A 24,535-nucleotide genomic window follows, 5' to 3' on the forward strand; every position below is an offset into this window, starting at 1 on the left:
ATCTCCTGAGTAGAGGGTATCTGCTAGTCGAGTGCTTACACGCTTTTGGTTTGGTTTTAAGTGCGTTTCACGTTTTAATTCCAATTGTAAGAACTTCCAATTTGGGCGACAGACCGACATTTTGCCACACCAAGATCGGGCTGTAACTGTGCGAGTGTGTGTGTGTGTAAGTGTGTGCGAGTGTGTGCTCGACTTTCATTTGGGTCTGACTTGGCGAAGCGTATAAAAGCGCCGCGCGAAGGCTTCAACGTTTCAGTTGCTTTTGAAAAGTTCGTGCACTCTGCAAGTTCGAGTTGGATAATTTCGGAATAATGTCTTATATTGGCAACGTATCGGATCTGGAGTGCGACAAGAACGAGTTCTCCAGGCCGCGTCCTGCGGGCATCGTCACCAAAATGGCCGCCCACAAGCTGTCGTCGGAGCCGAAGTGGACCGACAAGCGCGAGGATGATTCCGACTCCGAAGTTTCCTCGCCCGACAATTTTCTAACCAAAGGTCGCCGCTCGATCCGAACAAAAGATAGCATCTATTACACGCTAATAATATCTTATAAATTTCCTTTACACTTAAAAAAAATGGGTTGCTACAATTTAGAGAACTGAACATTTTTCTGCTCCTTAGAAAATAATTTCGAATAACGATTAACACGCTGATCTGATAATATCTTTCAAATTTTCCTTTTTGCTGTTTAATCCTACACTCAACAAAAATGTGTGAAATGAAAATTTGTTCTGCTTTTTAGAAAATTTGTTTGTAAAATTTCGATTTCAAGGCAGTTTTTGTAAATTGCGAAAAACAGTTTGGAAGCGTATTTTTTATTTTGCCCTTTCAAGGGTTTAACAACAAAAAGTTTCGAATCTATGAAATATATTATATATATATTTCCAAACAGACGAATCCTTTCATCGGTTGCCATATTTCTATTTCGACGGATCGAATTCCTATATCACATATAGTGTATATAGTTACATTAGAAACAATTAGATGCTGATATGAAAGACGCCTTTGCTTCTCAACATTTCCCGACAAATCAATGCTCCATTTGGCTAAATCCCTTTCAACATAGACTCTATATATAATTCTCTTACAAAAGTCCAGATATATATATATAGCACATCTGAGAAACTTTTATGCGCATTAACTCTTCGTCATTCCGATGTTTAGACTTATTGCATGCTTTTTTAATTGCAAGTCCTTGAAAAGTGAAACCTAACCTAAAACTTTGAAGGGAAACCCAAATTTAACGAGCGCTACTTTGGCGAACTGCCCGAAATTGCACATATATATATATATAGCGAAAGCTTATATTTGAGAGATTATCCCAAATCTCCCTCTGATTTAGTCGCAGTTTCATGAAGTTTAACTGAGATACTAACTTGAGCTTGTCTGGAACTTGCAGGCGCCTTTCTGCTGACGCCCTCGTATGAGCTGTCCATGGAGCGGGCCGCCTTGATATGCGAGAAGATGAGCTTCAAGGGCTGCTTCAGCCTGACGAAGACGGCGACGGGCATTCTGTTCAAGTTCTCACATCCGGACGATTATCAGGCGGTGTTCAAGAAGGGTTTCCACAAGGTGACCGGCGCACGTTTCTATCGCAAAGTAAGTGGACAATCCGATGGACAGTGTTGCCAACTGCTGCCCGAAAAATAGCTGAAACTAGCCGACAAAAAGAAGCCAAATTAGTTACAAGCTAAAATGGCCAGCTTTGGCTAGCAAAGCAGCTGGGCTGGCAACACTCTAAAAATAAATAAATATCTCCCTCTCTCTCTCTCTCTCTCTCTCTCTCCCTCTCTGTCTCGCTCTCCCTTCCGCTGAATTCTAAATTTCTTTCAAAACATTTTCCACATTTTTGCAGCAAACATTCTCGCGAAGCGTGAGTATATTGGCGACACCTTGGCAACAGCTTCTCCTCCTCCAACTTGTCTCCTTCCCAAAAAATAACCCATATATCTCGAATCATATATGAAACTCGCTCTCTCTCTCTCTCTCTCTCTCTCGCTATATACATATATATCTTGTCAATCTGTGCGATCTTGTGGATTCCTTGCAGATTGCCATACCGTGTCGGCCACGCAAGACCTTCACGCTGTACGTGCTGGATGTGCCGGAGGATCTGCCCGTGGAGGATATACGGCATGCCATGTACAAGTTCGACTCGGTGGTAGAGGTCGTCCGTCTACACATCTACTCCAGCCCCAGCCAGGCGGGCGGCGGCGCGGACAAGGTTGAAGGTGAGCAGCTGATCCAGAAACCAGCATCTCCCCACCCGTTGCCGTTCCAGACGCTGCGCCGCGCGGCCATGCGAAGTAATGTACAGAAACCAATTGACCCAAAGCACACGCCCACACATGCTCACGCCCACAGCTTGGCCAGAAACTCACGTCCAGCTACAAATCTTTCAGGCAGCAGCAGCAGCGCCAAAAGCCTCGTCAGCAGCAGCGGTGGCGGCGGCGGCGGCAGCGGCGGCGGCGGAGGAGGCGTTGGGATTGTGGGCGAGGCCATCGAGAAGGCGGAGCGTCCCGAGCGGCGCGAGCTGCCGCCAGCTGTCATACGGATCACGCTTGCGTCCATGGATGAGTACAACATTTTGCTGCAGAACGGCCTAAACTTCTACGATGCCACGTTCTTTCCCACCGAGGCGAACATCTCCCTGAAAGGCGCCAAAATTGACTACAAGCGTCGGTAAGAGCTATAACCCCCTCTCTCCACCCTCACTCTCCCTCTCTCTCTCTCTGTGTCTGTCTCTATCTAGCTTCTAATTCCACATTATTTCAAGTATCTGAAGCAAACTTTTTTATTTTATTCGATAGTTAAGTTTCCCTTTTTGATAATTATCGATAAATATCGATTTTGAGATTAGGTTTTTTGAGCATAACTCGAGAACTAACAGAGCTAGCTACACCAAACTTGGTATTCGGCCGCATCATGTACATTAAACACAGATCACAAATATTTCACTTTTTTGGCCACCTGCTCGCAATCCTACAAGAAGTCCAATTAAAAAACTAGAGCTTTTTAAGACCTGAAAATATAGTTCTCATAGAGTGTGCATGGAGAGAAAATGAATAAAGGGTATCTGCTAGTCGATCACTCTCGACCAGAGCACACTTTAACTTTCGACTTTCTTAAGTTAAGTACAACAAAACTTGGACCAAGACTATGTAACAGATGTGCTCCCTCCCTCTCACTTCCCCCTCTCTCGCGATCTTCTCATCAGTCTCCCCCCTTTCTCCCTCTCTCTTTCTGACAGCATGCTGGATGGCTCGATACCGGGGCGTGTGCGCGAGCTGCTGCCAGTATTCGATGCAGCTGGCTTCTGCAAGCTGCCGGCGCCCACGAGCAAGCTAATTAAGCCGCCGAGGTCATAAGCAAAGACGACGGCGACGACGGCGACGACCCCACATGTTCCGGCTAGATAGGCAGCCAGACAGACAGACAGACCCGACCCCAAAACCCATTGACGACAATTCTCTATTCGATTTTGAACGGATGCTTCGAACGTTTCCGCTGCCAACTACATCTATAATAATTCCCATTTTTGGCTAAAATCAAAAACGAAAAAAAAACAACAAAAACAACAAAAGCTAAACCAACATTTACTCTACTTTTTTTTTGTCTATTTTTTTTTTGTGCCTAGTTTTATTATTAAAGGCCCATAAAAGGCATAGCGCTTAATTTGTTTCGATTGTCTAACAGTAAAAAAAAAAAAGAAAAATAATAATAATATAAATAAAAATGATGAAAAACTATTTTCAATGCCAGACGGAAATCAACTAATTCAATTAATTTTCGAATTGCCAGACACACGTTGATAATTTGTAAAAAAAAAAACATATATATATATATAAATAAATATTGATTATTTATATATATATATATATATATATGTGATATAGTATATATATCTGAAGAGCTGCCTCTTACCTCTGAGAGCTTTTAGCTGGGCGCGTGGCAAATTCCGGCTTCGTTTCGATTTGTTATCGATTTCGGCAAACTGTAAAATCGATCAAAATCGATTTGTAGACGCGGTTGACCTCGAGTTATTGATTATGCGATTAGTTTACACTAAACATGGAGACACTCGTATAGTCGTAACGCCGATCTGGTACATTTCACTTTTACACGGTTTGAACTGCGTTGGCGTGCCTGTTGGTTCAAACCCGCCCGTTAAAACAGCCGTGTGAGTGTGTGTATGTGGTATGAGTGTGTGTGTGTGTGTGTGTGTGTGTGTGAATGTATGTAGGTAAGCCTTAACCTCCATGTCTCCACCTCCAGCTCAGATTAATAGCATTTGTCTTTTAAGTTCCATTGTTTTTAACACTTGTTGAAATCGTTCTAGTTTACATTTTGCAGTTAACATATTATGTGACACTAGGTAGTTCACATCGCACCTCCTTGTTCAGATTATAAGCACATGTTGCTGTCCTTGAAAGGTGCCTTAATATTTTGTTTTCCTATTCAAATCGTTCTAGTTTATATTTTGCAATTAATTTGAAACCAAATGAAGTTCTCACCTCCATGTTCAGATTATAAGCAACTGTCTCTGTCTGTTTGAAGATCTTCCTGGTTTTTGCCTCTTACCGATTTTGTTCTGGATGTTCTGAATGTATTAAGTGTGACCAGCCAGTTGCAAAGTTCAGTGAATACTTTGCAACCATGGTCACATTATTGGCTTACGCTAAGTGCGATGTGTGTGTGAGTGTGTGTGCATGTGAGTATGTGTGTATCTATGCATGTATGTATGTGTGTGATGATCTGATTAGTTTGAAGAACAAGCAAATTCGTGGTTTCGTTTAATACTTGTCGCTTGTTGTTTATTTTGTTTGCACTTTATTTAGGTAATTGATTTAGGTATACACAATATACATACATATATATATATATATATGGAATATATATACATACGCATAGATCTTGATTGATTTAACAGACAAAATTGTTGCACAAAGTTTAACACAAAGACATAAGTAAAAGCACACGCACACACACACAAGTGTGTCTCTATGTGTGCGTGGCATGCGTATAGAATACACACACATACACACATATATATGCATATATATATATATGCATATATGCATATGCATGTATATATACATATATATATATATATATGTATATAGGTATAAATGTATTCTCGTAAGCATATAATTTATCATACTGCAGAATGTCTTGTATATATTTATATATATATATATATATAGATAATTAATAATTGATTTAAAGCATATAAGTAGTATATTTGATATACACATATATATGTATCCAGGTGCATATATGTATATATGTATAGGTATAGTATGTAAATATATATATATCATATAGGTAGCATATAGTCTGTTTAGGAAATACTCTTCGAATATAAACGAATCAAACATGTGAACTCGTTAAATAGTTACTTTTATCTTCTTCCTCTTCTTGAGTTTGTGTTGGAAAAGCAAAAAAAAAAAAAAAAACGTACCAGTGTTGCCAACTGTCGCTTGAACAAAAGAAAACTAGCTGAATTCACAAAATGGTAGCTAAAAATAGCTGCTTAGCTTTTTAAGCACAACAAAAAAAAAAAAAAACAGCCAAATCGATTGAAATTTTCTGTTATCGACTGAAATCTTTTGAAGAGGAGCCAAGTTTAGCTAGAAAATGGCTGAATTGGCAACACTGTTCATCTTCATGATCATTATCATCATCATCATCATCATCTTCGTATATATGTATATATGTAATAAAGAAATATAATAATCAACGTTTAACAAACAAAAAAAAAACTAGCAATAAAATACGCACACACACGCACACACACACACACGCATTGGCACACACACATTCGCGCACACACACACCCAGTAAAATGTACATTTAGAAAGTTTAAAGCGAAAATCGAGCGACACAGACAAAAAGGACGCGACGGACACGTAATTAGTATACAAAATATTTTGTTGTTGTTGTTGCTGCTGTTGCTGTTGTTGTTGTTGTTGTTGTTGTTGTTGTTGTTGTTGTAGTTTCTAGTTTCTAGTTTCATTAAGTTTAATACACAGAGTGCACAATGTTGTCCTTCTCGACGAGCAGGCGCACCTTCATGCAGCCATCGGAGCCGCAGGAGAAGAGACGTCCAAACGGATCAACGTAGACCTGGCTAACGCCCTGGCCGGTGTGCTTGAAGAATCCGTTCTTGGCATGCTCATGGGGGAAGGTGTTGATCAGCATGAACTGGTTCATGTCCCATATCTGCAAGCGAATCAGATACATATATAGTGTATATAGATATGGATAGATATAACGCACCTTAATGTCGCCCTCAATGGAGCCCGTGACAAAGAACTCCTCGTGCGGATCGAGTGCAATGCACTTGATGGTGCTATCGTGTGCCTGTCGAAAGATTGATCGATTGATTGATTGATTGATCGGTAAAGGAATAGATGCGATTGATCAAGACTCACCTGATAGCGATGTCGCAGTGTGCGTTGGCGCACATCGAAGACGCAAACGTCGCCGCGCTTGCCGCAGGAGATGAGCACCTGGTGCTGGGGCGCAAAGACCAAACAGGATGAGCCCTGGTCGTGACAGGTGAAGGCTGCCGAAAAAAAAAACGAACAATAATCAGAGAAAGAAGCGGAGATACCCCGAACCCAGTTTGCCAAAATTCCAGCCTATTTCTCATCTTCCCTTTGCCCCAAACTATATTCGCGAAATGTTTTCCTGATCTTAATGAAAGGCACACGAAAAGTTCGCACATACCATACTCTGCCTGTATCTGTTTGCGGCACGCCAAAATTTGAATGCCCTTGCAGACTGAATATATGATATAGTGCTCCGATCCGTTTCCGACATATGTACTGCATAGAAACAGAAAGAGGAACGAATGCAAGGTTTCATGACGATAGCTTTCAGACTGAGAGACCAGTTCGCATAGAAACAGATAGACGGACAGACGGACGAACGGAAAGGCTTGGATATATATCTTTATATCTTTCTATATAACCTACATCTATATACCATATATCTATATACTAAATGGGGTCGCAGATGTCTCCTTCTATTTGTGACACTCTCTTCGAGACGAAGTTATAGTACCCTTTGCAAGGGCATAAAATTGTATTGTGGGCAATGGAAGGAGGCATCCAAAATGTCAAAATTTCCCAAAGTGTGCATACTAGATACAAGGCTTCCACGTTCAGTGTAAATAGCTCTTAACGCTTTCGAGCTGCTTGAAAAACAAAAGTCTCTAAATAGATATCTATTGAGAAGATATTGAACGCACGATAAAATCATTTTTCCTAGACATTATTCAAATTTGAAATCTAAAACCTTTGCAGTTCCCCGTTCAACAAAGACGGATTAATTGGCTGGACGCAGCTCCTTCTCATAATCCAAGATTTTTCTTGCTGCCTCTTGGCTACATTTTATGGGGTTACGGGCTTAAAGAGAGCCAGCTTTTGGAGCAGATGCCACTCACCCGAGACACAGGACTTCTTGTGCGGCAACAGTGTGTCCCAAATGTTAATGTTCTTGTTCTCGGAACTTTGGCCAGCTGCAAAGGAATAGAAAAAAGCATTGGATGAGCAAAGCGTTTAATTAATTGACGGGGAAAGGGGCAAAAACTTACCGCTGGCCAGCAAGCTGCAGGAGCCGAGGAATACGAAATCGGAGAGCGCCTTATTGTGGCACTGGTAGGTCTAAGGATCAGACAAAAGGATAATAATAATACAAATAGTTGCGCTACTATGCTGCACTCACTATGAAGGAGCGATTGTTCTGGGAGGCGATGCCCGCCTGCCACAGGCTCAGATTGCCGTCGCCATCGCCGATGCCGAACTTGTTGCCTTGCTCGGAGAAGCGACAGCGCGTAACCTTGGCAAAGGTGCCGGAGGTGCGCGGACAGCAGACGGGCTGCTGGTGACCCCACTCCCAGATCTGCACAGAGCCATCCTGGCCGCCAGTCAAATAGAGCGGCATCAGCGGATGTGCGCTCATACGCTTCACATTGTCCACCTTGTGGCGCAGCACCTGCGAAGGAGCAAGCATTAGTATATGGTTAATGTCCGGAAAAGTGGTCCAAGTAGCCCACTCACCATGGATGTGCCGCGGCCCGACTGTGAGGCACTCTGCGTGCTGACGCTCGCCTCGCTGAACGCGCTACCAGCTCCGAATTGAGCCCTGTTTGGTAAAGGGAAGGCACAATTAGAATTGGGCTAAAGGAAGTTTGTTTTGGCTACTCACTGATCCTGCGACTGGATGATGAGAAAAGCGGAGCTGTTTGTGTCCGCATCTTTGGACAAATTCATCATATCATATTCGCACTCGTCCTCATACCAATTGGGCGATTCGAGCAGCAGCGATATATCGAACTCCTGTATCTCGCGCGGATTGGCAAATGCAATCATCGAGGAGCTGTTGTTCTTCAAGCAGAATGTGAGAATCGATTCGTGATCCTTGTGTATAATACGTATATGATCCGTATTCTCGTTAGTCGAATGCGATTGGCCTGTCCAAGCGGGAGAGAAACGGAGACAGCGAGAGACAGAGACAGAAAGAGGGAGAGAGAGAGAGAGAGGGAGAGAGAATGATGAGCAATGAAATAGAAAGAGATATAAGCACTTAATATAAATTATAATTACGTCAAGCTTAGTTTAATATATATTTAATTATATTCTATTTATACGTAAAAAATATTTAAATATTTATTTAATACGAAAATTATATTTAGATATTTATATTGTAAGAAAAATATATTGAAATAATTATATTATAAGGAAAAATATAATAAAATATTTATGCTATAAGAAAAATTCAATCAAGTGTTCATATAATTAAGAAATATATGTATTGAAATATTTATAGTTGTATTTTTCTTATAGTTTGCAACATGCGCCGGCAATTGCCGGCTGATAACCAGGTGTTAAGCTCATGTTAAGTGCTTGACACAAGGGTGTTAATTGCAGCTTCTTCTTTAGATTACGGTATCTTATCGAGTCTATTATTTAGTAATTGGCTTAAAAGCAGTTATTTAGTTAACAGCCGCCCACTTAACAGTGCCGAAAGCAGTGCAACTTTAACATTTACCCAAGCAGTGCGCAGTTAAACTCAAAAATCGTACGTAAATTTGGTGCGCAAAAAAAAAAACAACAATTACAATCATATAAGAAAATATAATTACTTTTTTGTTTAATACATTTCACTGGTAACGCAATCAATACTTAAGCGACACACATAATTTAACAATGTTTTTTTTTAATAAAAAACAACAACAACAACAAAATATGTAAAAGAAAAATACTATTCCTGTCAAACTGGAAGCTTTGTTTTTTTGTTTGTAAACCTAAAATTAAGTAACTTCTGCCACCTGAATTAACTATTAAAACCGAACAACAAGAAACAAACAAGAATTGACAACAATTAGATAACAATTTACAGCCGGGCTGTAAATGCTTAACATGCCTGGCAAATTAACAGCCGGGCTGTAAATGTTCTCCGTAAATGTTAAGATGCACCGTTAACTAATTAAAAGATATGCATACATATATATATTGTATATATAGATATGCATGTTAAGTATCTAGCAGCTACTTTATCGCGAGGATAACTATCAGAGGAATTTGCAACAACAACAACTATAATAGCAACATTTTGGTACGGAATACACACCTTCGTCGGTGTCGTTATCATTGTGATGATGATTGTGATGGTGATTGTGTGCGCTGCGTGCATTCGCCTCGGTGCTCCTGCCGAAGATGCTCTTGATGAACACCTCCTGGGTGGGCTCCTGGCGAACCAGATAGTTCCACAGCCGCCGGATCGGCCCCGCAGCGGAGCCCGATATGAACGGCGTGTTGTCCTTGTTGAGCAGCGATCGATACTTGTGTATGGCCAGGCCATTGATGCCGCTCTCCGCATAGCAGCCGGGTATATAGTGCCGCGAGGGTGGACCGCGATTTATCAAATCGTTCAGGGCGAACTCCTGCCAGCGATTCAGGGTGCGCAGCACCTCGTGCGACAGCGGACTAATCACGGGCAGATCTGCAACAAAAGGGCACACGAATCAGACATAAAGGAAATATCTTATCTTATATATAAGGTAGGAGGAGACGGGCGCTTTTCTCACCCTGCAGCTCGATGCCGGCGACTTTGACAAACTCCTGAATTTTGTGGGTGCTAAACTTGATGAGCGCCAAACGGAGTATGCTCCACGAATACGACATGGGATTGGTGTGCTCCGTATTATCCTTGGCCTTGAGTTGTGTGCGACTCACATTGACATCATCATCGTCGTCCTCCTCCTCCTCGCCGTCCGATTCGTGCGAATCATCCGTGTCGTAGTCATCGCAATCTGCACGCAAAGCAATTCCGTTTAACATAACATCTAAAATATATCTAAACAGATCTCACCCGTATTGGTTGGCTTGGTCAGGAAATAGGAGAGCATGGATGTCTCTGGCGGCATAAACTGTTCCCGATAGGTGGGCTTGTCCTCCTTCATGTTGCTCGAGGTGCTGTTCTGGCTAAAGCTCCCCAAGATCTTCATGTTGAGCTTCATGCGCTGCTTCGTTATGGACGTGACCGTGTTCCACACGCTACTTTCATCGCCCGTCTCCTCGCCAGCCTGTGCCATGGCCACGTGCGTAGCATGCGGCTGTGCGGCCGGCTTGATAAGCAGCTTCTTCATGCCGCCGCCAAAGAGCGTCGACCAGGTGTCATTGGTGAAATTCTGACCGCTCAGCCGATAGAGCAGCCGGCTGTCGCACGTGGACAACGAATAGATGAACAGCGCCATGTAGGTGGACACAAAGGATTCGAGCAGCAGCACATTCAGCTTGGGCACATCCTCGTCCTTCTCGCGGGCCAGCAGTGCACGCAAATTGGTGACGCCCGGCCACTTGGACGGCGTGGTGCATATGCCCGCCGGCTCGTCTGTCGAGTACTTGCGTCGCCTGTGGAACGCATTGCGACTGCCCACCAGATAGCTGCACTCGAACGAGGAGTTGATTTTGGCAATATTCTCAATGCCCGGACTGGGATAGCCATTGAAGGTCGCATTGTTCACGACGAAGCTCTCCGAATCGCAGAGCGATTGATAGATGCACGAGGAGAGCGCCACGGCCAGGTCGCGCAGCACAAAGATCTCGCTCAGCGCGCTCGGCTCAAGGCCCGGAAATGGCAACAGCTTGATGATGCTCTGCAGCATGTCCACCGTCTGCGATTGCAGATACTTGATCGGATCCGCGATGACGGTCTTATTGCCCGCCACACAGGCGCTCAGCAGCGGCAGGGTTGTCGGGAATGGCAACGGGCTGAGCAGCTGCTGTTGGGTCTTCTCCTGCTGCAGCTCCTGCAGCAATAATACTAGTTCCATGCGCACCGATGCCAGGCCACCGCCGCTGGCGCCGTGCAGCGAACAATAGCTGAGCAGCGTTCGCAGCAGCGTCTCATTGGCTGAAGGGAGCGAAGAAAACAAGAAAGCAGACCGGGGGAATTAGCACTGTTTTTTTTTTTTGTATGGGGCTTACACCAGAGCTTTGCATCAATTGAAGTCAAATACTCAATCGATTCAAAGCAATAGCCTTTGAACATGGAACTACGCATTGTTCGAATAAATGATTTGAGAAGCCCGAACACATCAATTCAAACCAAGTTGGAGTTGCTCGTGGTTTGGGCATCATCATCACGTTTGATCTCGATCTACTTAAGTCAAAAAAATGTTCGAGCTCGAGCTATTTAAGTCAGCAAGCGTGTTCGAGTTTGATCTACTTGATTTCCTCCAGCTAGTGACACTTTGGTGTTCGATCTACTCGACTCAGCAACATGTTTTAGCTCGATCTAAGTCAAGTCAGCATTAGATTTATGCTCGATTCATTTGACTCATTAAAACATGCTCGAGCTGTTTTTACTTGAGTCAAAAACATGTTTGACTTCGATCTACTAAAGTTAGCAATATAGGAGTAATGGATCTACTCAAATCAGCAACATGTTTGAGGTTGATTTACTTGAGCCAGCATCAGGTTTAAGCTCCATCTACTTGAATCAGCAACATGTTCGAGCTCGATCTTTTCGAGTTAGCAGTTCGATCTGAATCTACTTAACTTACTCGCTCTAGCGATATTTTTGTATGTCAACAACATGTTCGAGTTAAGTTTTCATCTACTTGAATCAGCACACATGTTTGACCTCGTTCTACTCTAGTCGCGAGTGTCTCTAGCTTTACGATTAACTTGATACAGAGCTCTAGTTCACACACACTCGTACACTCGCACACACTTGCAGACTTGAACTCACCTTTGAGCCAGCGCTTGCGCTTGGCGGCCCGCATCACCTTGGCCTCAAAGTCCTGTTTGTCCTGCATGAGTATCTCGTGCAGTGTGGGTCGTTCTGTGCACGGATAGATGCTCGCATTCATGTCCTTGTCCTTGGCATCGGCAGCATCAGCGTCGCCGGCATCGTTGGTCTGCTCGGAGCTGCAATAGTTGCACAGCTGCTTCAGTGCCTCAACCTCGCGCTCCAACCACATGTACAGCTGATAGCGCAGCTGTCCGCCATCTACTTCGAATCCGGTGGCCAGCGTCGACAGCTCCTCCATGAGTATCTTGAGGCAGGCGACAAATTTCAGCTGCTGCGCCATGATGTCCATTTTGCACTCGTTGCCCGTGGATTTGCCGGGCGGCTGGGGTGTTGCCAGCTCAGGATCATCATGATTCGGTTGATTCTGGTCTGCATCCGCTGCCGTCTCATCCTGATCCAGGTCATTTTCCTCATCCTCGTCATCCCATTTGATTTCGAATGTCGCCTCCGGCTGGCGGCCAACGGGTGCACCCCAATCAAACTGATCCGTGGCCGTTTGCCACTGATCCATGATGCCCGAATTGATGAGCTCGTCCTTGCTGACGCCGCCAGGCTCCGTGTCCGGCAGCTGGCTGCCGCTGTTGCTTCCGGCCAAACTGCCGGAGGCGGTGCCATCGCTGTCGCTAATCTTCATCGGCAGCTTGTTGAGCACCTCCAGCGCCAGAGCCGGGCAGCCGGACTTGAAATGGCCGTGCGCTGTCGTAAAGTACAGCTGCCGTTCGATGGCCGTTATCGAATCCTCCAGCTGCAGCTGCTTATCGCTGGCCACAGCTGGCCGTGTGCCCGTCTCCCCGGCATAGCTAAATCCGGAGAGTACGACGTGCGCAATACGTTTCTCCTGCGCGGACAGCGCAATATTCTGGCGTATTAGAAGCGGATGCGTACGCAAATAGATATAGAAATTGAAGACATTCGGATTGGCGTGCGGCAACTCCGGACGCAGTAGATCCTCCTCGCGATAACTGGTGTGCAGGCTGCCGACGCCGTTGAGCAGCAGCGTATTGAGGCTCTCCTGATACTTCTTGAGGTTCCAGTAGGTCATCGAGCGCAAGAACGGATCCGGATGCGCACGGGTCAGATCACAGCGACCCGTCTCCACATCTGTGCCCAAAACATGCTCATTGAGCAGCCGATGATAATAACAGCCCTCGGCATCTCCCTCGTACAGGCGAGCAATGATCAGGGCCAGCTGGAAATCCTCCAGCTTGTTCATGCACACCTCGATGGCATCGTTGAGGGAATTGGCCAGCAGGAAAAATGCGACCGCATGCTCGAAACGCTGTTTGCCCAGCAGCACGAAGGCATTCTTCAACGCGGCCTTGCGCCAGCGATCCTCGGCGAAATTATTGCCAAAGAACGTGGTCATTTTCTCGTCGCGCTTCGAACGGAACAGGCCCCACACCAGCGACTTCTTCTTCATGGCCAGATAATAGATGGCCGCATCCAAGGGATCCTGCTTTAGCTGATATGCGCACTTGGCCAGCTTCTCGACGCAACGCCGCAGCGTATTGATGTTCTTCAGCCAATAGCCTACGCCCAGATCTCGCAGCGTTGCCCAGCGCAGATCGCCCTTCGTATAGCTGGGTATCAAATGAAGCAGCTCCTCCTCGCTCTCCGAGTGATAGGCCCAGACGATGTTGGCGGTGCCGACGCCCTGGCGCTGGAATTGGGCGCGCTGCTGCAGCGGCAGACAGCGCAGCAGATAGGTGAAGTGCTTCATGGCCAGTAGAAAGCGTAGACCGCAATCGTCCAGCGATTCGGTGGCCTGCTCTTTGCCCGTGATGCCGGCTCCCACTCCTGCACCGGTGCCCGTTTGCTGTTGATTCTTGCCAAGATCGGCGGCAAACTTGTCGGAGAAGTCCGTATTGCAGGTGGCCACGGTATCGGCCAGTGCAAGCAAATGCATCTGATCCAGCGAGGAGAGGCCCGGCAAATGTGTATGGGTCAACAGCCGGGACAGTAGTTGACCTTGGCGCGGGCCAAAGTGCGAGATGGAATGCTTTTCGGGCAGCGAGAGGCGACGCTCTTGGCGCTTCTGTTCGCCATCGCTGAGCAGGTCGTCCAGATTATCGTCCGAATTGTGCAGATCGAACAGTTCGTCGTAATCCTTGTCCGCCTCCGCGGAGCCGCCCGCCTTGCCCGGCTGCTCCCGATCCGCATTGAGGAGCACCCACAAGGGCAGCGGCGGAATCGAATTGATCTCGGCATAGTCGAGCATCAGTTCCTCGGGTATTTGTGTGGTGCTGCCTCGATGCTCCGCCTGTATGTTGCTCGTGTCCGCCGCATAGCTGATGCTCAGCGTTCGGGATCTTGACCAGCTGCGCTGGCGTCCAGCGGCACCGCCCGCTCCGGTGGTGCCCTCGCCCTGGCTGCCGTCATCGTCGCGGGGCAGCCCATTGGCGGCACTGCCGACACCGCCGCCTGGTCCGCTCATGCAACGGACCAGATGCGCCAGAATGGCCTTCACCCAGCGTATCTTGCCGCAATTGAGCAGCTCCATCAGCTGCTTGGGATGATACTGCGGCAGCACGGGGCAGGCAATCCGCGACGCCTGAAACAGGCCAAAGTCCGTCATGTAATCATCGTTGGGCGGCGCATCGCCGCCAAAGCCGCCTGAAGCCTCCGGTCCGACGCCCAAATGGCCGCCATTCATATTGGCCATGCTGCTGTTGGCGGCGAGTCGCCGCTGCGAGAGCAACTGTAGATTGGCGGTGCTCACTTTGCTAATCAGCGGCATCGAGGCGACATTCTTGAGCCGCAGCTGTGTGGACTCATTCGCCAAGGAGCGCAGATCCTCGTCGCGCAGATTGCGTGTATCGGGCACATCATCGTGCGCCATGGCCGCGACGGCGGCAGCTGCCGCGGCGGACATAAAGTGTGCGCCATAGTGCGGCTTCCACTGGGAATAGACATGCATTTCCGAGTCCATGGCCACGACCAGGATGCCGTCGCGCACCCACGAGATTTGCATGGGCAGCGGCGGCAAACCGTCGGCGGTTTGTAAATCAATTTGGCGCAGCTTCATCCAACGGATCTCGTCTACAAAGTTCGGCTGGGCCAGGGAGCTGGCCTTGCGCAGTATCGGACGATTCACAGAGCGCGACTCCTTCATGGCCTTGATGTTCGCCTGGGCAATGTCAGAGCTGACGGGCGTATACAGCAGAATCTTGCTGCCCACCGCAACGGTCAGAATGTGCGAGCCATCCTCCTTGGACACCCAGTCCAGCTGGACGAGATGCTTTTGCGTCAGCGGACAGGTGTTGCCGTTCTCCGCGATGCTCTTCCTCAGCGACTGCAATGTACTAAAGCTGGGCACCGTCAGCAGACCGGAGACGGCTGCCGCCGACTGCTTGGTGGTGGCCAGTTCGGGCGTGGTCTCGCCGCTGCGTGGCGAACGACTCTCCGGATCGTGGGCGAACGTGTGCAGCACCTGGTTGAGGCGTTGCTTCTTCGCCAGCAGCCGGCTGTCGTGCAGATAGCTCAAATCGATACCGTGCCCGATATTGATGCGCGGCAAATGGACGTTCTTCAGGTGAATCGTATCCTCCAGTACCCATTCGCTGCCGCCGCTGCTCTCGCACTCGTAGATGGCGACGCACAGATTGACATAGCGCGAGTCCGGATCACCGCGATTCGGACGCGTAAAGCTCTTGCCGTACTTGTAGGCGCAGGCTATTCGGCCGGAATAGGCGGCGCTTATGTTCAGCGGCTGGCCGGGTATCTCGATTGCGGACTGTTGAATCCGGCTGAACATTTTCCACTCGGACCAGTGATAGGCCTCGCCGCCGGCCGGTTCGCACTTCCAGAAGCGCGATATCGAGTCCGAGCACGCGGTCACAATGATGTACGGCGCAAAGCAGGCCGGATAAATGCTCGAGCTGCTCAAATGGCCCGCCGCCGGCGAGGCATGGATGACATCGACGCCCTCCGGCAATGGCAGCTCCTGGGTGCACACCTTTTGCGTGGTGATGGAGATGTGCGGTGCCTCGACATGCGGACCAAAGTGCTCGGCGCCCGTCAACGTTTCGGCGCCCTGCGACATGCGTCGCGGCTGACCCGGATTCTGGTCGGCATCATCGCCCGGCTCCTGGGTCAGATTGCTGTCCGGCACATACATGGCCGTCTCGGAGAGGAACGAGCTCTGCTGCTTGGAGCTGATGACGATGCGCCACATATGAATTGTGCTGCCGCGCAGCGTCTTCTCGATATTGACTATATAGAAGGGTTCCTCAAAGTCTACGTTTCGCTGCAGATCGACAATGGCGTCCATGTCCGACTCCAGCAGCGCATCCATTTTGGGCTCCTCCAGATCATGCATATCCGGCACCGCAGCCGTGCGTTGTCCGCCCGTTATCAGCTGCGCCTGGAAGACGTGCAGGAACTGCGTGTTCTGCCAGTCATGCTTGGCATCCGATATGGCGTCCAGCTGTAGAATGCAGCCGGGTCGCGCCGTCGACTGTTGCGAGACGACCTTCAGCTTGTCGTGGAGCGCCGAACGTTGCGCCTTCAGCGTCGAGGAGGCATTCGAGATCATCGAGGAGAGCGAATGCGATTTCTGTAGCGTATTCAAATTCTCCGAGCACGAGATCTCCGCCAGCAAAGTGCGCGCATCGATAACCGCCTGATACACGCGCAAATTCTCCCCGTCGCTGGCCACAAAGCAGGCCGAGGGCGAATTGCTGTAGCTGCCCAATGTGGTGCTCGGCAACAGGGTGGGTATCCAGGCGACATTGCTGAACGCCGATATTTCCGGTGAATTGATGCGCGCCAGCTCGCTGACGCCGCCGGAATGACACAACGGACCCACCGAATCGACACGCCACAATATCAGCTCCGAGCAGAAGCCCGTCGGCGTAAAGATATCCTTATCGCCGCTTGGCGTGCCGGCGCTGGAGCTGCCGGAGGCAACTCCGCCGGATGGAGCACTGCCGCCGGCTAGCGGCTGCTCGAAGGGCGACATCGGTGACTTGGCCTCGGTTGTGTCGGGCAGATTGTGATGCGAAGTGGAGACAAGCAACGGCAGCACCGGATGACAGGTGATGTCATTGACACGGAATCGATGCCCAGAGGCGCGGCTCACATGACCGATGCTTAATACTTGGGTGAACTTTGTTTTGAACGCGAACGTTAGCTGCCAGAGATTGAGTGTGCCGTTCGAGTGCTTGGTAACCATCGAGACGGAGGGCGACACGTTCAACGGAAGCGCGGCGCCCAATCCCGAATTGGCGCCAGTTCCGGCTGCCGCTCCGGAATCCTGCGAGCTGCTGGCCGCGGCGCTGCGTTCAGCCTGATCCTCAGCTGTTTGCTGCTCACCATCATCAGCGTCCTCCTGTTCGTCATGCTCATCCTGCTCGTCGCGTTCCTCGTCGTGCTCGTCGTGCTTCTCGAACGGCTGATCGCTGCGCAACGAGTTCTGATCGCTACCGCCTGATTTGTGGAACTCGTCCTTGCTGCGCACATTGTTGGCAATGTCGCGAAAGGCCAACGGATGGCTGCCCGTATTGAACAGGCTGACCGTGGTCGACATGGACATGGCATCGCCCAGCGGAAAGGCCGATGGGATGCGCGTCGAAAACGAGACCTGCGCCTGCCTGTACGAGCCGGGATAATAGTCGTCCAGCCATTCGATCACCCAGATCAGATAGCTGCCATCGACGGGATGTATGGCGAACAACAGATCGGGACTCTGGTGCCAGTCGCGCAGCAGGCACTCGATCTTGTTGTCCAGCGAATCGACCAGCTGCGTTATGGGATTACCCTGATTGTCCTGATTGAGCGAATTCTGCGATGTCGTATTCGACATGGAATTCAAATGGAGACCAACGCCCGTTGCGCCCGTATGCTGCGAATATTTGCTATACTCCTCGCCGCTGTCATCCACCGACACGGACTTTGAGTTACGCATGAACTTCTTGTGCGGCGCCTGATGCGGATGCGACGACTGATGTGGCTGCTGATGTGACTGCTGCTGCTGCTGCTGCTGCTGCTGGTGTGCGGCATCGTCGGGCAAATCGACGGGATGATGATGATGATGTGCGCCGTTTTCCTCGTCAATGACCTTCTTGGTTAGCTCCTGGAGTATGGCCTCCGCCTGGAGCGTAAAATGCATCTCCTTGTTGTTCAGCCAGTGCAATATGAAGACATTTTGATTGGCCGGATCCGATGTCTGCATGGACGGCACCAGCGGTATATCCGTCTCGGCATTGATCGATGCCGCCAAATGGAAATGCATGCCGGGCGTAACGCCTGATCCCTGAAATCCATACGAATGAAAGTCGTGCACGCTGCACGAGGATGGCAGCGACGGTATCGGACCCTGATAGTTGCTAAAGCTGGCCGGCGAGCTGCCCATTACGGCGCCCGAACCGGCGCCGGGTGCTCCGCTGGCGCTGCCTGCGACCGAGCCGGTGCCCTGGCCAATGACTGTGGCGGCATTGGCGCCGGCCTTCATGTGGCGACGCAAATGGAAGCAGGTCTTCATGTGCTTGAGGCGCTGCATGAAGCGATGCTTGTGCCGATGCGTACGAAATTTGGGATTCTGCGAGGCGAGCGGATCGAACTGTGTCATATTGACCAGGCCGTCGTCCGGCAGCACCGTCTCGATCCAAATGCGACAGATATTGTCCAGGCACGAGGTCACCAGCATATTGGCCACCGAACCCTTCGGCATATACTTGCTTGTCTTGCGCCACACAATGTTGGAGACGGCACGCGGATGAGCGATATACACGTACGTGAAATTCAAATCGCCAGCTCCAGTTCCAATCGAACCCGATACGGACCCAGTTGCACCATCGTGCTGCGACTGCGGCTGGCTGTTGCCGGTTGTCGGCTTGGCCGGGAACAGCACCTGCTTGTTCTCGTACCAGATCTTGACTAGACGATCATTGCGGCCGCAGGTGGCGAACAGCGTGCCGTCGGGACTAAATGCCATATGATAAATGGGTATGGCCGTCTGGCAGGACCATATATTCTCCCACGTGGACACGTCATCCGCCTGGGCATTGGCCGTTTGTTTGGTCTCCTTGCTCTCGCCGATCTCAAACTTGACGCCTGCAAGGCAAATGGCAAAAGTTTTAAATTGTATTTTCGTATATGCCTGCATTAGAGCTCTGCTTCGGTCAAGTCATTTGCAGCGAACTCAAGTACTCAATCGAACAAGTTAGACCGGCTCGAATCAGCATGTTCATGTTCATGTTTGAGCTCGAAGTGTTTAAGTTAGCGACATCATTAGCATCAAACTCAAATAGTCAATCGAACATGGAGCTAACCCGAGGAAATGTATTTAAACAAATGTTCGATCGACTGAAGTCAGAACATGTTCGAGTGAGGCAAACATGTTCGATTGAATTAACGAATGTTGTTATTGTTTGACTCAATCTTTTGACTGCAACTCGAAACGATCGAGATGAAAATAATCGCCTTAGAATTGACTCGATGCAGAGAGCTCTAGTATGCATGTCCAATTACCAACCACTTACCCGTGTGCTCCTCCTCTGGCTGGTGTGTAGGCGATTTGCTCTTCCAGAGCTGTATATTTGTGCCGCCCGTCAGCAGACGTGTACCCTCCAAATTCCAAGACAATGTGACCACATTCGAGTGGCTGGTAAAGGAGCCGGTCTGCACCCATCTAAATAGAAGAATATGTTAAGCTCAATTTCATCAAGTATCGATCACGCCGGCTGCTGCCCCACCTGTAGTCGAGGAAGTGTGTGTTATGCTTGTTCGACTCAATCACTGGCGTCGGCTCGAAAATGCATATCTTGTTCTCATAGGCGGCAGCTATTTTGCCCGTATCGGTGCTGCAGTCGAGCGCCGATATTTTCACATAGCCATGGTTGGCGCCAGGTATTATCTGGACGCGTTCGAATGTGCTCGCCAGGATTACCACATTGCAGCCAGCAGCGTATGCCTATTCAAAATGCAAAGGAACAAATGATTGAAACGTTAATCAATCGTCTCATATTTGCATGTACATCAAATATCATATATATATAGAATATACATCACGCATCTTGTCACCTATTCATATCGGTGAATAATTGATTTATATAGATAAATATTCAGTCTGGGCTGATTGATTGAATGATTGACTGACGGTGTAGGTAGACTGAAATCATATTGAATGATTGACCGATGCTGTGAATGATTGACTGACTATGTAGAGAGACTTTTGCATCGTATTCATTGATTGTCTGACTGTGTAGTCTGACTTCTACATCAGATGGACTGACTAACTGTGGGAATGATTGACTGAACGCGTAGACAGACTTACATCGTACTGATTGATTGATTGACCGCATGTGTCGACAGACATGTACATCATATTACATTACACAGGCACATACATACATATAGATCGTCGTATCACATTCTCATATCATATCTGTAATCAATTTATTATAAAATAAATATGTTTTTTCTGATTGATTGATTGATTGACTGACTGACTGTTAAGGCGAACTTGTACATCATATTATATCATCGTTTTATATTTATGACCAATCAAATCAAAAAAAAAAATAAAAGTGCCCATGCCAACAGATTGATTGTTCAATGAATAGGATAAATGATTTTAGTGATTGATTGACTGATCGACGCTGCAGGCACACATATAGATCTTATCATACCCGCAAATGATATGTGTTATCGATTTATAATCAAATAAATCAATAAATTCAGATTGATTGACTGACTGTGTGGACATTGCATTCTTATGACAAATTTATAAAACAAATCGAAATCTGTTTTCGTCAGCTGATGGATTGAGTGCGTATTTACGCATTCACAAGCGATCAAATCAACATATTATGCCTATGACTAATCGTATTTAGAAACTAAACTACTTTTGACGACTGATTAGCTAATTGATTAATTAATTAATTGATTGACTGACTGACTGACTGACTAATTGACTAACGGAACTGCGCGCACACCTTGTGCACAATTAACGACAGTTTAAGACACAAACAAAACTTAAACTTGGACGGGAGTTTGTTCAATTTTATAAACAAGTATAAAAATTGGGCGAAAATGAAAGTAGGAAGCATATTTTTGGATGCGAGCGCCTTGAAATACAACCCCCCCCCCCCTCCCTCATTAACTGAAACAAATTAAATGTAATTAAAAAAATTGAGAAATTTGTGCTAGGAATTCTTGAAGAAAAACCCGTGACACGTGCGAAAATGTTGATAAATATACAATATACACATATGCATCATATCATATCATATCTATAACTATGAAATAAATTGATTATAAAGATAAGAAACGATTAGATGTGTATTCAAGTGAGGAAGGAGGGGAATCGAGTGGGGGGGAGGCAACCAAGTGACCATGAAGGACCACAGCTGAGCTGTGTGACTAACGACATTTTGCCCAAACTAGGACAAGGCTGTCATGCCTGGGCGAGAGATGAAGAGGGGGAGGGGGAAGAGAGAGAGGGGGAGAGAAAGGTTTATAAAGTGATGTAATACAGGTAAGACATAAGCGAAGTCTGAGACAAAATATGGCCGGACTGTGGATAAATGGATAAACGGATAAATTGGATAAATGACGCTTTGACCAAATTTGTGCAGAGATAAATATTGAAAAAATTCATTGAAATAGTCAACACAAGTCGCATGCAAATTAAAAAAAAAAATAAATAAATATATATAGAGATAGATAGATATTCCCGAACAATTTCAAGTTTGAACGCGTGCCTAAAGCTAATTTAGACCAATTTGGTTTGATTCCGGATTGCACAGGAAATCTTTCGGCTGCGGCTTCAGCTTCAGCTTCGGCTTCGGCCTGCCCTTGAATAGAGTATTTCGCTCCGTTCCCATTCCCCTTGCCTTAGCCATTGCCTTATCTTGGCCAACTTCATGTTGTTGTTGCCTTCTAGTTTGGTTAGTTTTAGCCGGTTCCTCTGGCCCGTCTCTGATATGTGCTCATTATCTTAAGTAGGAGCCGAGGCGAGATATGGCTGCGGATATTTCTTGCCAAGGCCGCAAGGCTGACTGCTATGGCACTCGCTGCCCAGGGCCAGATGGCGCCACTGTGTGTGTATGTGTGAGCGCATGTGTGCGTGTGTGTGTGTGTGTCGTCTGCCCATTTTCAAGTTCAGCTGCGCCTGTGCCTATTTTTTTTTTATATATTAATAGTTGTTGCGGCTGACACACATACACACCCACACACACACACACAAACACACACGTAATAATTATAAAAATACAATTGAAATGATGGCATTTACATAGTTAAATGAATGGGTGGCAATGTCAACAGCGGCGGCAGCTCGCAGCTCATTACAGAATATAATGCAGATGTGTACACACTGTACGTACCCACACACAAGCGCACGCACACACAGCCAATTGCAGCTGTTGGCATTTTGAATTGAAATTTTTGCTTTAAAAAAAAAACGGTATGGGGGCGGCGGGGCAGCACTGCCCCACACTTAACATTCTATATATTTATTCTTTAGCCATTGAATGTGCACAGTTAATTATGCTTGTGACTGCTAAATTACATAGATGAGAAAAAAAAAAAAATAGAAAATAAAAAAGAGAAAAGAAAAAAAAAAACAGACCTCAGGCGCTAGCGGTAAACAAATAAGCGCAAACAGCGTGTGTGGGTGGCTGGCTGGGGGTAAGGGGTTACCGTTAGTAATTAATATTTGATATGTATGTGTATGTACATAGCACATACATACATACGCGCATACATACAGACATACACATGATCATAAAAATAAACGACTCCAGCTACAGTCGCCACATTATAAATGCGTGCTCACGACAAAAAAAAAATAACGAATTTTGCAGCATTTTATGGGCCGTGTATAATTTATTTGTTATTGACGTTTCGTTTCGGCACACAACATTTTTGCGAGGATTCCCATTTGCAGGCTGCAGGGCAGCTGCACACACACACACACACATATATATATATATATATGCAGAAGAGACACATCTATAGAGATGTGCATACATGTATGTATGTTTATCGAATTTAGGGCATCAAAGGCCATTTGACCAATCGAATATTATGTGTATCGCAAGCTATATATGCGTGTGCATGTGTATGTGAGTGCGTAAGGCAACGTGAGAGGCTTGTTTACAGCCGCAGCACTTGACCTTTAAATGTAATTAAAAGCCAGAAAACATGTTAATACATTGATTTCAAATTGAAACACCATGAAAAATGGTTTGTTTGCAGCATTCACCGAAACAGAAAACAAACAGAATACAACAATAAAACAACACGCACGCAAACAGCAGCTACAACAACAAAAACAACAGCTGAATCAGTTGAGAGTTGTTGTTGTTGTTGTTGTCATCATCGAATTTACAGCAACAAAAACAAACTCAGTTGCTTTGGATTTAATTGACCACAGACAGACAGACGGACAGACGTACAGACGGACGAAAAGACGACGACAGCTAGTGTGACAGTCAATCAACACATTTATTTATACATATACGTACAAGTACGCATATGTAAATAAAAACATGAAAATCCCCGTTGGTCTGATCGGAATTGGATATTCCAATTGGAATTCGCGAAATGCCAGCCGTATTGGAAAATGTGGTACATACACTAGTCGTACCCTTAAGTACCTACCGTACCTATATAAATACATGTACACATTCATATGCACATATATACTACATATGACTGTCGCGCACGTAGGTGTTTGCGTGCGTCTGTGTGTGTGTGTGTGTGTGTGTGTTTGCAGGTTGTACAATATGATGGATGCGTGATAAAAACGAAAATGAACAGCAAAAAAAATAAAAAAAATATTAAGAAAAAACTTGACTATAGGGTAATCGTAATCGCTCGTATTCTTACTGTAAATGGTATGCCTTCCACGGAGCCAATTGCGAAGCACCGGTCACCCGCATTGCAGGCACCGCTCAATATTTGATGACAATTCATTATTTGTTACAATTGGATATCACATCACAGCGCACAAACTAATATTCTTGGTTCTTTGGTTTGGTTACTAGCACGATTTTTTCTTTGTAAAACGACAACAAAGTGATGAGTGACATTACATAAAAATGTAGGCCAAATAGTGATGGACGCTATCGACTAGTGCTATCGAACAGTGTTTAGTGTGTGACAATGTCGCTATCGATACGTACATCAAAGCGATGAGGTTCTAAACAAAATATCGAATCGTATACATATACATATATAGCGATGTATCGTATAATTATCA

The 24,535-nt window shown here is 46.7% G+C and overlaps 2 protein-coding genes across 6 annotated transcripts; one reads left to right on the forward strand and one right to left on the reverse strand.

Moving 5' to 3' along the window:
• The first annotated feature begins 311 nt into the window (after positions 1–311).
• LOC6634817 (uncharacterized) lies at positions 312–3,427 on the forward strand. 5 transcript variants are annotated; one of them, XM_032440404.2, is made up of 6 exons: positions 312–495; positions 1,400–1,599; positions 1,856–1,873; positions 2,051–2,306; positions 2,403–2,682; positions 3,251–3,427. In XM_032440404.2, exons 1-6 carry the CDS (start codon positions 312–314, stop codon positions 3,366–3,368), a joined length of 1,056 nt encoding a protein of 351 aa, XP_032296295.1. In that variant the 3' UTR covers positions 3,369–3,427. The 5 variants fall into 5 exon arrangements, with proteins under 5 accessions (XP_032296295.1, XP_032296296.1, XP_032296293.1 ...); XM_032440405.2 differs by having other exon boundaries at positions 2,051–2,231; XM_032440402.2 differs by having other exon boundaries at positions 2,051–2,682.
• A 1,788-nt stretch (positions 3,428–5,215) lies between these two features.
• Positions 5,216–24,412, reverse strand: Rbcn-3A (rabconnectin-3 alpha). The gene is made up of 15 exons (XM_002058106.4): positions 24,163–24,412; positions 20,022–20,239; positions 19,809–19,957; positions 12,265–19,380; positions 10,381–11,424; positions 10,097–10,321; positions 9,640–10,011; positions 8,215–8,479; positions 8,067–8,151; positions 7,732–8,001; positions 7,601–7,670; positions 7,451–7,525; positions 6,435–6,568; positions 6,280–6,363; positions 5,216–6,222 (listed from the first exon to the last, which is right to left on the reverse strand). The coding sequence occupies exons 1-15, from the start codon at positions 24,247–24,249 to the stop codon at positions 6,022–6,024; spliced, it is 10,395 nt and encodes a 3,464-aa protein (XP_002058142.2). The 5' UTR covers positions 24,250–24,412; the 3' UTR covers positions 5,216–6,021.
• Between the last annotated feature and the right edge of the window lie 123 nt (positions 24,413–24,535).

Source organism: Drosophila virilis, chromosome X (genome assembly GCF_030788295.1).
Source record: "Drosophila virilis strain 15010-1051.87 chromosome X, Dvir_AGI_RSII-ME, whole genome shotgun sequence".
NCBI lineage: Eukaryota > Metazoa > Arthropoda > Insecta > Diptera > Drosophilidae > Drosophila > Drosophila virilis.